The sequence below is a fragment of the Pagrus pagrus genome (assembly GCF_965226575.1).
Source record: "Pagrus pagrus genome assembly, chromosome: 10".
NCBI classification, from domain to species: domain Eukaryota; kingdom Metazoa; phylum Chordata; class Actinopteri; order Spariformes; family Sparidae; genus Pagrus; species Pagrus pagrus.
This window is the reverse complement of record NC_140194.1, coordinates 9076407-9091408: the sequence shown is the minus strand read 5'-3', so window position 1 is coordinate 9091408 and position 15002 is coordinate 9076407. Positions and strand designations below refer to the sequence as shown.

General features: G+C 41.9%; 1 protein-coding gene across 4 annotated transcripts in view; it reads left to right on the top strand.

Moving 5' to 3' along the window:
* ptprq (protein tyrosine phosphatase receptor type Q) overlaps window positions 1-14487 on the top strand; it is a 37075-nt gene extending 22588 nt beyond the window's left edge. For 3 of the 4 annotated variants that reach the window (XM_084365204.1, XM_084365206.1, XM_084365203.1), the window contains 22 exons: window positions 740-1003; window positions 1092-1463; window positions 1726-1835; window positions 1980-2166; window positions 2513-2751; window positions 3636-3705; window positions 4073-4231; window positions 4474-4765; window positions 4849-4922; window positions 5032-5131; window positions 6364-6492; window positions 7636-7680; window positions 8352-8378; window positions 8535-8616; window positions 9546-9636; window positions 9753-9829; window positions 10171-10305; window positions 10462-10587; window positions 11189-11334; window positions 11513-11648; window positions 13661-13784; window positions 13880-14487. In XM_084365204.1, the coding sequence (XP_084221330.1) occupies window positions 740-1003; window positions 1092-1463; window positions 1726-1835; window positions 1980-2166; window positions 2513-2751; window positions 3636-3705; window positions 4073-4231; window positions 4474-4765; window positions 4849-4922; window positions 5032-5131; window positions 6364-6492; window positions 7636-7680; window positions 8352-8378; window positions 8535-8616; window positions 9546-9636; window positions 9753-9829; window positions 10171-10305; window positions 10462-10587; window positions 11189-11334; window positions 11513-11648; window positions 13661-13784; window positions 13880-13917 (3023 nt within the window). In that variant the 3' untranslated portion in view covers window positions 13918-14487. The remainder of the gene's footprint in view (window positions 1-739; window positions 1004-1091; window positions 1464-1725; window positions 1836-1979; window positions 2167-2512; window positions 2752-3635; window positions 3706-4072; window positions 4232-4473; window positions 4766-4848; window positions 4923-5031; window positions 5132-6363; window positions 6493-7635; window positions 7681-8351; window positions 8379-8534; window positions 8617-9545; window positions 9637-9752; window positions 9830-10170; window positions 10306-10461; window positions 10588-11188; window positions 11335-11512; window positions 11649-13660; window positions 13785-13879) is intronic. The other variant, XM_084365205.1, reaches the window with a different exon arrangement.
* The last annotated feature ends 515 nt before the right edge of the window (window positions 14488-15002 follow it).

The following is a 15002-nucleotide window of genomic DNA, read 5'->3' as shown; positions in this document are numbered from 1 at the left end:
AATGTGTAGTGACGAACGTTTCTGCACTTACCAGAGACGGCAGCTTCTAAGGTGAGCTAGTCTGCTGTGGAGAGTTTGTTTTTAATACAAACTCAAGAGAACTTAAGCATAAAAGGACTCCTAGATGATAGATATCCATTTTCAGGACAGGGAGCTAATCAAACACGTGCCAAAAGAGATAAAATACCTGACGAGGAAGAGGAACGCACGCTGTAACATCACTTTTGCGCACATCACACAGCTGTTCCAATTAAATTTGCAGTTGCGTGGAAACACCAGACCTTATCAAATCCATTCCATATGAACAGTCGACCCAAAATCTTCAACTGGAATGATTTCAGTCCGAGTGAAGAAATATTGTTCATTTTCTACCATCTACTCCAAAGGGTAGCGTCTGTTTCACAAGCTCATCAGTCATTGTGAAAAAGGCACAGCAGCACAGCCCAAGACAAGTCGAATGTGATTCCCCTCAGGAACAACGGGTCATTACCGCAGAGTTGCTGAATATGCAGCCTGCAAAGATAAAGCTGTTTTGTTTTGCTTTCCTGTGAAATATGTTCAAAGATTTCCAATGACAAATCTGTAATGTTTGTCCCCAGACAGTTTCCAGTTATTCAGAGAATATGTGTGTAGCAACCTATACATATACTGACATTGAGTTTGATTCTTTATCCTTGCAGGGGACAGTAAAGAATGATAACCAAAGCTAATGTCAGTATAACAACGTCTCTGTCTGCAGTGGCTGATGCTGTGGGGAACCTGTCTTGCTCAGGAGTGAGCTGGGATTCAGTTCAGCTGTCTTGGGAACTTCCAGCCAACCCTAATGGACAGATCTTATTTTATGAGATTTTTTTGGAGTCCTACACACACCAGGCTCACACATCAGAGTACACGGTGTCTGGCCTGTCACCCGACCAGGAGTATGCATTCACTGTGGCTGCAGTCAACTCTGCAGGACCTGGAGATCGAGTAAACTGTACTGCTTCCACTCTCTCTGAATCAGGTAGTCTTATTCTAATGTATATCACTTTGGCTGCCGATGTACAGTAATGCAGAATGAATACTTTAATCCTCTTTGTCTCACTTAACAGTCCCAGCTGCCCCTCGCTTCCTCGCCATCTCTCAGGTGACAACTAACAATGTGACACTTCAGTGGGCTCCACCGCTCTCCATCCCTGGCCTGCTCAAAGAGTACCACATCATTGCACAGCTGCTATCGACTGTTTGTGAAGCAAACACACCAACTACCACACAGCCTGCCCCAGAGGACGAACTGACCTCAGCCTGCGTGGACTCTGATGCCACGCTGTCGGTGAATGCTTCGAATAGCACCCAAGAGATTCACAACGTCACACTCCAATCCCTGGCTAAATACAGATATTACCGCTTCAAAGTGGCTGCTGTGACCAACGCTGGAGTTGGAGAATATACACAGTGGATTTATGCACATACCCTGGCTGGAAGTAAGAACATCACCGTGATGATATGACCTTACTGTGTTGCCAGGGGAGTGCTCGCAGTCAGTTAGTCACACTGTATCTGACCTGCTTTGGTAATAGATGCTTCAGTATGTTAATTCAGCAGCTGGAAGAAAAAATATAGAGAAAGTATGAAGATAATGTATAAATAAATAAATGTGTTAGTTAGACAGAGATGTACTTTGAACATTTTTTAAAGTCAATAGTACGTCATAGGTATTCTGTATTCTCTTATCCCCTCCCTCAGGTCCTGATGCTCCTCCCCGTAGCCTGAATGTGACCGCCACCTCCAATGGTCTTCGCATCACATGGGACTCTCCAGACGTTCTCTCTGGACCCACGTCGTATCTTGTGCAGGTCACTTCTATCGAGTTTCATTTTTAAAGTCACACACACACAAACACAGATGCTCTCAGATGTTAGGTCAACAAGACAGGTAAATATCTCCAACTGCTCATCCACAAGTATTAAATCTGTCCATGAACTCTTCTGTCGAACCAGGTGGATGGTCCCGATTTGAACATCTCAACCGTCCGAGCTCCAGGAGAGTTGATGACAGTCATTGTGACTGACTTGACTGCTTTCACTCATTACTTTGTGACGATCACTGCCTTCACTGGTCCGCTGGAGCACGCAGCCACTGATGGGAAAGCCATCGGGCCTATTGAATTTCGAACGCTAGAAGAGGGTATGTGGAAATGTCCATCTCGGACAGTGTTTCTCTGTACAAAACAGGGAAGTACAGTACAAAAAGCTCCAGCAGCTAAGAACACCCAACACGCTTAGAGACAAAACTAAAGAATTCTACTGGAGACCAACTACAACCATTAAATCTAGTTGAAGCCATTAAGTTATTTTGGATGCTCTCCAGACTAATTTTACATTCATTCGGCTTAGGTAGTCCCCAAAACAGCTTGGTTGCTGCACCAAAGCCTAAACCCTGTTGGAGCTCCTACATCAGCTGCTGCCCACCTGTAAATATGACCAAAATGTATTAATATTTTCCCCTTGTATCATTTCTACTTTGTCCCCAGAGCCCAAAGATCCTCCTAAGAACGTGACTGTATCCGTTATCCCAGAGGAGGTGAACCGTGTGAAGGTGACTTTCACCCCTCCAGAGGAGCCCAATGGAAACATAACTGCCTACTTTGTGTACATCTATGAAAAAGGCCAGCTGGTCAAGAACATCAGCCTTAATATCACCCGAAATGACCAGAACATGATGACTGCTGTCATAGAGGGTCTCAGAGGAGGAAGCAACTACAGTATACAGGTGAAGAACACACAGGCATGCACCTTAAAGCACTAACCTGGGAGAAATGGATGACGAAAATCTCTTAAACATCAGTTTATATATTGCTACTTGTGTCTGCTCCACCACTCATTAGACGGAGAAGAGCAGAAAATAAAAGGCACAATGCAATGCATCATGCTGTGTTTCATCAGCGATTCAACAGCATCAGAACAGTTGTCATTATGCGAGACCGTTTCACACGGCTGCGGCTATTTATAGTGCACATGTACCATTATAAACCATCACTGCTGTAATATCTCAATCTTTATTTTTAAACGTCAGAAGGACGATCAATGATTCTTCTATAGAGCTGAAACAGAACTGTCTGATACAGTCTTTATAAACTGCTTTGCAATTCAGGATCAGATAAAAAGCTCCTTAAGAGGTAAGTCTAATGTAAATAAGAGTAATGGTACATTTATCATATATAAATCATTAAAATTAAGTTTATAAATGTGTCTCTGAGTGACATTTTACTGAACAGTGTGTGGACTGAAAAATAATAACAAAGTCAGTGACACAAAACCTTGAAAACAAAGTTTTACTGTAAGATTAGACCTTTCACTTTATATTTCATGTAGACCTCGTCATTTAACCCGCAGCTATTTCTATAGAAACGTGTACGACAGGTCTTAAGACTGGGAGGGACATGCACATTCTCACCGCATTCTCTTCCTTAATCAACACCGGTTTAAGTGAAGGAAAAGGCGTATGCATGGTTTTTGGGTGTAGTTTATACTTTTTGCCATTGGAGCTGTAACTCCAGGTTGCCCTTGTTAAAACAGTCGCTCAGTTAAAGAATAGTTTTCTTTTGCTCCTCTCTGCTGTCTTCCTTCCTTTCTTTTCTCTCTGTCTCTTTGTAGATTTCAGCAAAGAACGGGGCCGGTCGGAGCCCACCGAGCCCACATGTCCAGATAACTACAGGGATCAAAGGTACAAGTCCCCCTTCTTTGCTTGTGCTCTGCACTGCGCTGCAGAGTTTCTCTCTTCCTTGTTGCAGCAGTGCAGCATAGATTGGAGACAGAGAATTGCCACCGCACAGTATAATCGCACAGCACAACAGCACACAGGCCCACTCTGACACAGCAAGTGTAACTCAGCAGTATTGTCACATGTGTGCGGATGATGTAGAGGTGCAGTTTTTCTCTCATTATTCAGAGCAGCAGCCTGTTTCTCATGTTTTATATGTAAATGCATCAGACTAAAACCACATGTACACACACACTGTGTTCACACAACCTGTGTGTTTGTGTGTGTGTGTGTGTGTGTGTGTGTGTGTGTGTTCCTCTGTGTGCTCCAGCCCCGGCCAAGCCAACCCAGAGACCCCAGGCAGCGCTGGGCCATGGAGGGGTTGCCATGGTAACCCACAGGAGTATCACCATCCGCATGCCTGCCTGTTTCTATAGTGACGACAATGGACCAATCACAAAAATCCAGGTCATCGTGGCCGAGTCAGGGGGTATGACTCTTCAGAAACATTGACAGCCATCACTTTTAGTTAAATAAATACATAAATATTGTTACTGTGCTTTAAGCCCCGAGTTGAATCTCGTTTTACAGTACGTCACTCTGCGCTAAGCTCACAAAAGACAAAATGTAAGCAAAAGCCAAAGGGGCTTTATGTCAGCAGAAATTTGACTCAGTCCGCCTGTGATGTGTTTTCCTATGTTTCCCTCTTCTCCAACTTTCCTCCTGTCACAGTGAAGGACAGTCATAACCTGACCAACTGGAAAAATGCATTTTTTGATCGTCCTGCCCCTTACCTGACTGACAAGGGGTTCCCCAACCCGCCGTGTTTTGCGGGGGACGGGGCATCACGCACGGCCGCACACGTCAGAGGCGGTAGCGGTGTGCCCAGAGACAGCCGGCCCCAGGTGAGGCACAATCACACCGCGGCCGGAACGTACGTGATCGGAGAGAGTGATGACTGTATGATGCAGAACAACACCTATAATTTCTGCAATGGACCTCTGAAGCCCAACACGGTCTACGTGTGAGTGCGCACAACAACCTGAAATTGTTGCATGTACATGTTTTATGACGATATAATGCTGACACTCAACTGTCGTTCACCAGGTTTAAGTTCAGAGCCACTAACATCAACGGCCAATCCACAGACTCTGAGTACTCTGAGCATGTCAAAACTGCAGGTACGTATAATTCATCCTTGTAATGGAAAGTGAAAACAAAACCTGTACAGCCGATTGTGTTGTTTTTGTGTGACATAATCCAGTCTGTCTCCTCTATCTCTCTCTGTAGTGGACGGCCTGTTGACCAGAGAAGAGCAGATCATTCTTGGAGTTCTGCTCTCCTTCTTCTTGGCTGTGTTACTCATCATCATCATATGTGGCTCAGTCAAGTAAGATGGCAACAAGCATTAAATCAACATTTATACATTTACCAAAACGCAGCATTGATTGCAATTTAACATTAAAAATCCAGTGTGTAGGATTCAGGGGAGATCTAATGGCAGAGAAAGGAATATAAAAGTCACAATCATTAATGGTGTCGCAATTTTGACTTTAAATCATAAATCGATCTAAATGAGTTTTCATTTTCAGTAACCAAAATTAAAAGAAGGATCAACGATTCTCCCATTTTCTCCCCACCCCTGTTTACTTTTACACATCCAAAGAGGAAAAACAACACTTAAAAGACAACACAGAGGGTTTTTTTTTTCTCAACATGGCAAGTTTGGGTTTAAGGACAGAGGATGCCATTCACTGTACAGATTGTAAAGCCCATTGAGACAATGTGATTGTGATTTTGGGCCATATAAATGACATTTATTTGATTTGATCTGAACACAGCTAGCTCGCCTGTACCTGCACTTTTAGACACAGATCTGCTGACTGGTGCAGGAGGCACAGCGTTACAGATGTTGGATTTATTTTCTTTTTCTTCCTTTACTGATTTGTTTGGGAAGAGGGTTTACTCGTGGCAGATTTGAGAAACTGAACATTGTAACAAACTTAGTTTATTTCTTTTGTAGTTTATTGTTTAAATCTCTGAAGGTTGGTACTTTTTGTTGATCTCTGGGATCTTTATTTTTGGTGAATATCATTTAAACTTATCTAACCCTAACCTGCAAAAAGCCACCAGGATAAAGCCACTTCTTTTAAATAAGAATTTGAAAATGTAAATGTTCAGTTGTCAGGGCATAAAACCAATGATCTGTTGTCCTTTACAAATCCAGATGCGACAATCTATTTTTTACTTATTTTTTTAAATCGAAGGTCAAAGCAAATTGTGGATTTTGAGTATTGGTACATCCATTGTAATTATGTTTTCATTCCTGTCACCTGTGTTTCCACCATGTTGCACCGGCGTGCTTCTACAGTAGCCCAGGTTATGACACACCATACACTGGCTCTAGAGAGGGCCTTTCATGTTTTAGATGTTTTTGCGGCCACAGTAGGGGAGGGTGATGCAAGGGGTGTTCGGTTTGTTGCAATCTGCAACATCACCACTAGATCCCACTAAATCTTACACAATGGACCTTTAATACAGCTAATTTCAGATTGCAGAATTTGCACCAAATCTATATTTCCTTTTCTATTCTTTATAATCTGTGTTTGATTGACATTTCAGGATCCATCAGCGTAAGAAGGAGGGCGGGACTTATTCACCCAGAGAGGCAGAGATCATAGAGACCAAGTGTAAACTGGATCAGCTGATCGCTGTGGCAGATCTGGAGCTGAAACAGGAAAAACTCAACCGGTTAGTCTGTGTGTTTAGTTTCAATCTAAAAGTGTCACTTCACCAAATATAACACACACGGTTTAGAAGCTGTGTGCACACTACACACGACTTTAGGCCTGATTTAGCAGCTCCAGACAATATTTTAAATCTAAGTCAACAGAGAAAAATCTCTTCGCTGCAGCCAACTTGATGTGCTGTCAGCAGAAACTCCTAGTGTGGTAGAGTTTGTGCAGAAAATAGAAGCACCAGCAGCACTACGAAAACTACACAGCATCGTTGTGGCTTTAAAGTTTACCTTCAGTTCTCTGCGGAGCAGACGAGTCATCCTGTCTGCATCTCGCCAACCACCCGCTCTTACATATTCAGCGTCTAGCCGTTTTGTTTTTTGGCACTAACAACTGCACAGACGATAGTGCTGCAAGCTTGTGAGAAATTAAGTCAAATTCGGTGTTAGTTTTGGTGTATCAAGGTGAGAAACTTCAGGAAAGAAGAAGAAGAAGCTTTCAATGTGAATAGAACAAAAAAACAATGTTGCTTTTGTATTTTTACTTTCCAAGAAAGATAAATAATAACATTGAAACAACCAATCAGCATAAAAAGCTGCAGGAACACTTTCCCTCTTCAACATCACAAGGATACCCACATAATGACATAATGGCAACATGAGGAATTGATGAAAAAACATAAAACCCACGTGAGAGGTTCTAGATAAATAAAAAAGCTTCCACTTGGCAGATAGATGTCTCTTATGTCTTATGTGTAAAAGTAATATAACTGCCCTACTTGAGCAAATATTAGCCGGCCATATTAAACATCCAATATGACTTTTTTTTCATACCCACTGACTCTCTAGTTCTGGAAAAAGGAGGCTGTTCCTGAGTAGAGTTGGCTCATTTTAGCTGTTTCACACTCTTTTATTTTCAGACAGTTGCATGCGTTGCTCATCGTTATGTTTAATGTGCCGTCACTTGGATGATGTGTATCTCTTTGCTTTTGTTGTGACCAGAGAGCTGAGATCTGCATGAACACCACCATTTGTTAGAATAACACAGTTTTCCTTGTTACTTGTCACACGAATGGCTCAAATAACTTTTTCCCTGCGACACACACCTGCCTTGACTCACTTTATTTTTCTCTCACCGAGCACTTTTCTCTCACCAGGTATTCTTCCTTCTTCTTTAGACGGAGAGAGATTTATGTGATCCAGTAAGTTTGGCTTTGACCTGCGTCTGTGTGTGTGTGTGCTTGCGTCACGTTTCTGTTGAGTATGCTTCGTCGCATGTTCCTCTCCACTTTTTATTTGTCACTATGCATGTGTCATCATCGTCACTCATTACTTTAAGGCTTTAAATCATCCATCTGTGTTGTGTACTTAAATTCAGTGGAGGTCAACAATTGAATTCATTAGTAGTGCCCACAGCCTTCTCCTCTTCCTCCGTCACTAGAGGAATTTCAGAGCTCTGCTGACACTCCTCTGCTTGAGACTATTTTAATGTGTTTACCCACCCACTCTCTTGAAATTGCTCAGACAGCTTAGCAGTCTTAGAGGGCACAGATGGAAAGTTTTATCGATGGCTAAGAATCTGCGTTGCCGCAAGTCGTCAGTAATGCCAGGAAGCGTCCGTCACGAGGGAACAACCGCATGTTTCATTCAAGTTTTCTGACGTTCACAGATTCTTTCAGAATTAACCATCAAAGTTGGTGTTTAATCAGTGGATTTGATTTAAATTGGTTGAAGCTCTGTTGCTTAAACATACAAAACAACATACTCTCTGCAATGTGGATCAGCTCAGCTGTCAGAAATACCACAGTGGGGGTTGTGATCATTGAGTAAATTTGTTTATTTTGGTTCATGTTTGCTGTCTATTTTTGTGCAGGCTGCTCAGCTACAGGAAATCACTCAAGTAAGTCATCCTGCATAAATAATTTGTTTATTCTCACAGTAGCTGCAGCGTAGATCAGCATGTTCTGTACTGCTCAGTTTGTAACCTAGAATAAACCTACAGAAAATAGCATGTTGAAGAGCTTTTTTTAAACATTTCTCTCCATTTCTCTGTCAGGCCTGTCAACAAGAAGTCTTTCCTGCAGCACGTAGAGGATCTGTGTGCCAGTGACAATGCCAAGTTCCAGGAAGAATTTGCTGTAAGTGTTGGCCTGCAAGCTGGACACGTTTATACCAAAAGATTTTTCATAAATGTATGACTAAGGATGAAATAATAGAAAATTGCCTGGAATTGCCAAAGAAAATGTGAGCATAAAGTCTGGTACATCAGAGAAAACAGATAACAAGGAGAATTTAGTGCAGACAGTGAAGATGAATGGGAAGTGCCAGCTTCATTCTTGTTTTTATGCACTTCTCAGGAGTGCAAAAAAAATGTGTGACATCCTATCAAAGAGGAATTTGGAGAAAAAAATCTTATAAGATAGCAACAACTGCAAATAGGAAGCTTAAAGTACCCTGGTCTTTATCATACATATTGCTTTTTGTATTATTCCTCATGACCATGATATATGCATAGTCAATACAAAACATATGCCAGAAGGTGCTTGCTGACCTGTTTGTATTTCAGCCATCTAAGACCCCCAATATGTTATTCTTAACTAAGACACCTCAGACACTCAAAAGTTTGCATGTTCACCTGAAGAAGTGCACCCAAATATGAGAATTCAATCAATACTCATGCTCATGGCAATGGAAATTTGGGTGAAGTTTTGTAGTCCACACAACATTTCTGGAATAGCAAAACAGAGCTGCAGTTTTCTCCTAAACAACTGAAGTAGATGGGGACTTGTTTTAAAACATAAAAAAACATCCAAAAAAACCCGTAAAATGGCACCATACAGCCTGTCTGGCGTAGTCCAAGTCTCCATTAGCTCCAAGATCAAGGTGACGCACGTGCCGGCTTAAAAAGGTTGTAAATAACATCTTGTCAACTCAATTTGAGTCATGATAATGACTGAATTGTCATTTTTTGGTGAACTTATCCTTTAAGTCAAAAAATATAACCCTGACCATTGACCTCATGAGTGTATTTATGTGAATACTGATTTTTTACATCTTATATCCCCAGGAGCTTCCAAAACTGCTGCAGGACCTGGGCACCACTGACGCTGACCTGCCCTGGAACAAATCGAAAAACCGCTTCCCCAACATCAAACCTTGTACGTGGTCAGATTGAAAAACTAGCTGTCCAGAGTTATAAAACCTACAGTATAGCAAAACTATCTCTGTGTATTCGCTCTAACATTAACTGCATATGGATTTCAACTGTGCCTAGACAATAACAACCGAGTGAAACTGCTGTCAGAACCGGGCACTGCGGGCTCTGACTACATCAACGCCAGCTTCGTCTCAGTGAGTACAAGTTATCAGCTGCTAAAAGCCCGGCGGTTAACCTGGAGGCTCGCTTCCACTTGAGTCATTATCAGGTTATGAAAGAAGTAACGCAGGCATGAGACACATTTCTTGCAATTCGAGGAATTTGTTCCAGATATTTCCCTGCGCCTCTCTGATTCTGTCAGAATCTCTTTACAAATTGAATGTGAATCATTTCCAAAAACGGTTATAATGTTCAGGCTTATTAACTTGTTTCTTTTAATTAATCTTTTCGATAATACATTATGTTTATTTATAATTTCAGTGGGTCTGTATGTCGCAAATAAAACATTTCTCTCTCTTTGTCTGTATATTTTTAGGGCTACCTTTGTCCCAATGAATTCATAGCCACCCAGGGTCCTCTGCCTGGCACTGTGGCGGACTTCTGGAGGATGATCTGGGAAACAGGAACCCGCACCATCGCCATGCTCACGCAGTGTTACGAGAAAGGCAGAGTGCGTCATCAAAGATTTGTTATGAAATAGTGTTGCGAGGACAGGCTGTGCTCCAGTTTGGGTTTACAACTCTGTTGCCAAGAAAGTAATATCTGCTTTGAAGATCTACCGTGTGTATGTGTGTGTTTGCGTGTGTGTGTGTGTGTGACATTTCAGATTCGGTGTCACAAGTACTGGCCAGAGGACAATAAGCCAATGTCAGTGTTCAGTGACATTCTCGTCTCAAAAGTGTCAGAGGAGGTCCTGCCTGACTGGACTGTCAGGACCCTAAAAGTAGAAAAGGTAACTGAGCTCATGACCCCTCACACACACGCAGCACGTGAACTGTACGTGTGCATACTGTAAACTGTAAAACACAGCATAGACAGAAAGTAACAACTTATAAATAAAAATAATAATTTGCCTCATTTCCATCTACCTATATATCATAAACCAGATGAAATGTGATTTACTGTGGGTGTCTTTTGTTCTTATTTATTCCAGTAAATGGTCTTCAATATGTTTGAAAGGCAAACCGACATTTCGGGAAATTCAATCATACAATCTCTTACCAAGAATTAGATGAGAAGATTGATACCCCTCTCGTGTGTTTGGGGAAATATGACGCTGTTTACTACCGTGTTGATAGTTATTTGTTCCACGTCTGACAAACAGAAAAAAACTTTTGCTGAATACATCTGATCAAAAACGTCTCCAAATTTGGTTGTGTTATTGTAAATAGAATAAACTGTAATGCAGCCTTTAAAACCAGGAAAAGACTTATGACATATCACCATATTGGTATAATATCGACACATTGCCCTGCCCTATAATGAAATAAAGTCTGGTACTGTCGTGAAATTTAACTTGCTGTCCTTCCTCTTGTCTGAATGCCTTTGTGCAGCATGGGCACTACATTCTGGTTCGCCACTTCAACTACACGTCGTGGCCCGAGCATGGAGTCCCGGAGTCCTGCAGCACTCTCATTAAGTTTGTCAAAGCTGTCCGAGCCCACAGGCACGACAACACCACTATAGCGGTCCACTGCAGGTACTGTGTGTACTGACACTGCATAAATATGTCTCATATCAACAAAGTCCATCCATAAAAGGCCTTACTGTCAATGATATAATTTCCTCTTCTGTTCCTCTGGTGCTTCACACACTAATAGTCGTTTAAGTGTAGAGCAGCAGACAGTATAATGGTTTGTTCTCTCACTGTTCCTCAGCGCTGGTGTGGGCAGGACAGGTGTGTTTATTGCTCTCGACCACCTCATTCAGCACGTCAGAGATCACGACTTCGTGGATATTTATGGCCTGGTGGCTGAGCTGCGCAGCGAGCGGATGTGTATGGTACAGAACCTGGTGAGTGCACATCAAATTAGTTTATTTCAGAGCCCAAAAAGAACAAACAAAAGGGGAAAAAAAGGGTGATCATACAGTATTTTGTCTTAAGTTGTTCCAGTGGCAGTGTAGCTGTCCTACTTTTCACTTCCTGCCCTGCTGTGATCCCATCCCCATGAGGAAATATCTGGAAAATTCTCGTTTTGACAAAGGGAATGATCTGGCAGTGGATTAAAGGCATATGCTGAGCAGGAATCCCCCTCTAAAAAACAGCATGAACCTCTCCTAAAATTACCCGATTCAGTCATTACTTCAGTGGCTCAGGGTCTGTAGGGACCCTGTGCCTGGTGCCTTTGCTTCTTCTCAGTATTATTGTTTCATTATTTCTAGACGTTCTGTACGTTTCCTAGTTTCCACATTTTGGCAGTGAGGTATGAGCCTGCAGTGTCTGCAGCTACAAGAGTCGCTTGCAACCGGCGAGGGCATGATTCTTTGAGACAGCAGTGTTCAGTGTGCCAGAGTCCAGTCATATTATATGAACTCACAAATGTCATTGCAGAGATACTGGAGCACAGTTCTTTAACTGACAGCTTTAAACAACAGTGGGACCCTATTATCTTGAACATTGGTTCTCAACCTGGGAGTCAGGTAGCGGGTGCATTTCCAGGGGTCACCAGATGGTTGTGGAGAAAGAATGTTTTATACTTTAGACTGGGGAGTAGGTTTTATAAGAAACTGCCTGTACCAGTGATATAACTAGGCTTAAAAATAGATTTTATTGAGTGCATTTATGGGCGTCAAAGTGTGCATATACACTCTTTTTTTTAATTTGGGACTCTGGCAACGCCCCGTGCTGAGGAAGGTTGTGAACGTGATTTTTCTGGAAGGGATGAGACTCAAAAAGAACTACTGAACATAGCGTTTCAGCATTTGTAGCCTGATTTCAAAACGTATGTCTCCACATCTGCAGATCACAGCAATAAGCTGGTATGAATGATTCAATATAGGATCAAGTCAAGAGGCAGGTCGTTCCTTGCAGTGTATCATTTGACTGTGTGGTTGAGCCAACTCAGTCAGATCTGCTGGTCCGCCATGAAGTTCAATTTAATCCAGGAGTTTCTAGTGACACAAATAAAAAAAATAACACAATAATGTTCATGCTGTTTTATGTTTGTGAGGTAGAAATGCTCTTTAATATGTAGGATCTGTAATCATTTTTTACACTGTGCAGGGAGGGATCCTAGTGCCACTTTGCATCTTAACAATACCAGAGGTGTTTGCCTAGCACCTAGCTCAACACTGGTTTCAGTTCATTATGGTTTACAAATAGACACAGACAGAAATGAACCAAAATCGTTCAGGGATGAAGGTTATCTTTCATTGTCTATCATTGCCCCAATGGAAGAGTTGCTCTTTCATCTGAAAACACACCACTCTCGAGCGTCCATATCTCACCACTCAGCCGGAGAAGGAAACTAATTAGGAAGAACTACGGGCCAGAAAACTCAAAGCCTGAGGAAGCCTGAAAAAAAATGTATTTGAATGAACTTACTCGGTGCTGTCTTGAAACACGGTATCCACTTCTCTTACTGTAATACATCCATGACTGCAGCAATAAGAATCAAAGTAATTTCACATATGACAATTTACTCAATATTTGTGTCTTTAAATGTTACTTTTGTTTCAGGAAGCCTGAAATAAATCTGCAAATTCGCTCTGATAAGTAAAATGAAATTAGTAAAATGTCTTCTCTTTATGTTGGTTTCTTTTGGCTGGCTAATTATGTGAGACTGAGAGAGATAAATAAAGATTTGCATGTAAGTTCATGTGCTTTATCCATTGTTGATGTATTCATCATTATTAATTTAGTAATTTTTTTCCAGTTGGACTCAAATCAGAGTTATATTCATTACATGGTCTGCATCAGCCACCAGAAAAAATCATTTTGAGACTTAATTTTACATAAAAAGAATGAATTAAGACGGACATCGGCTCAGTGTTTGTCAATGTGTGTGTGTGTGTGTGTGTTTCAGGCGCAGTACATCTTCCTGCACCAAAGTACGCTTGAACTTCTGAACAACAAAGGCAACAGTCAATCCATCTGGTTTGTCAGCTATTCTGCTCTGGAAAAGATGGACTCCCTGGACGCCATGGAAGGTAAACAACAACAAAAACAACAACAACAACAAAATATAAACCTCACACTCCTCACTGGACAGTGCTCACTCCATTCAATCTGTCCTGGTTTTCAGGTGATGTTGAGCTGGAATGGGAGGAGACCACTATGTAAAGACTGACCGAGGGACACTTTTGCCCGGAGAAGGTAACACTTGAACGTTTCAAGGTCACACTGGGACTCCAACCGTGGACTGGACCGCCTCCACCACTCAAGGTCAGAGGGAGGAGAAACAGGAGGTGAACAGCACAGTCTGAACTGAATGGCCTGTCAGTCGACTAAGACTTTGTTGCTCCACTTCAACCCCACTTCTCAGCGCAGTCCTCCCCTTAAATGAACCTCCTGTCCACTTGTTTTCAAAGAGAGTGAGAGAAACAAAAGGGAGACGGGGACAAAGAGTTTCAGAGGCGACAGGGAGAAAAAAAAGCGAAATTGGTGAGCTGACTGCGAGAGCTCTATCACATCTGCAAGCCTTCAGGTACTTTGCACAAATTGATTTCACTGTGTATTGTCATTACTGTATTATGTTGATATCATCTATGTTTTTGTAAGATAATTTATTCAGCCAAAATGGTATTGTTTTTTTTTTTTCAATCTCTTTGTAATTCTACCTGCGTCGAGGTGTTGACAGCATTATCCTTTCTCAAGAGTGACTTGCAAAAAATAAAAGCTACTTGTATTTTTTCTGGCCTCAACACTTAACGTGAAAACACCTCGCAATGTGAAACACAAATGACCGTCTCATTGTTTAGAGGGCAGACTCAGCACCCATGTTAAAGGATGTACATACACACACACACAGATTCGCTACACACAACTTGACATTCACTAGAAACAAGTCAGATTCAATATCGCTTTGCAGCTGACCTCGCCCGCTAATGAATGAGGTCAGAGCCGGTGTGCTGGAAGGACGCAGGGAATGCAGCTGAAGACTGATTTCCCATACGCTCCTTCATTCCACCGTCCTTCTCGCACACCTGGTGCAAATTCATCCATTAGGAGGCCGGGAGGTGAGGGAGGGAATGCGGAGACGCCGCTGACGTCAACGCACACAGACAGAAAAGTCCCGAGATCGAGAGTAAAAACTACTTTATTCTTTCATTCTCTTCAAACAGAAAAAATTAGAAATATTCCATTAGTAAACATGTTGATCTTTAAGAAATCTCCTTTTTAGAAATATTGTGAGGGTGCAAAGATTA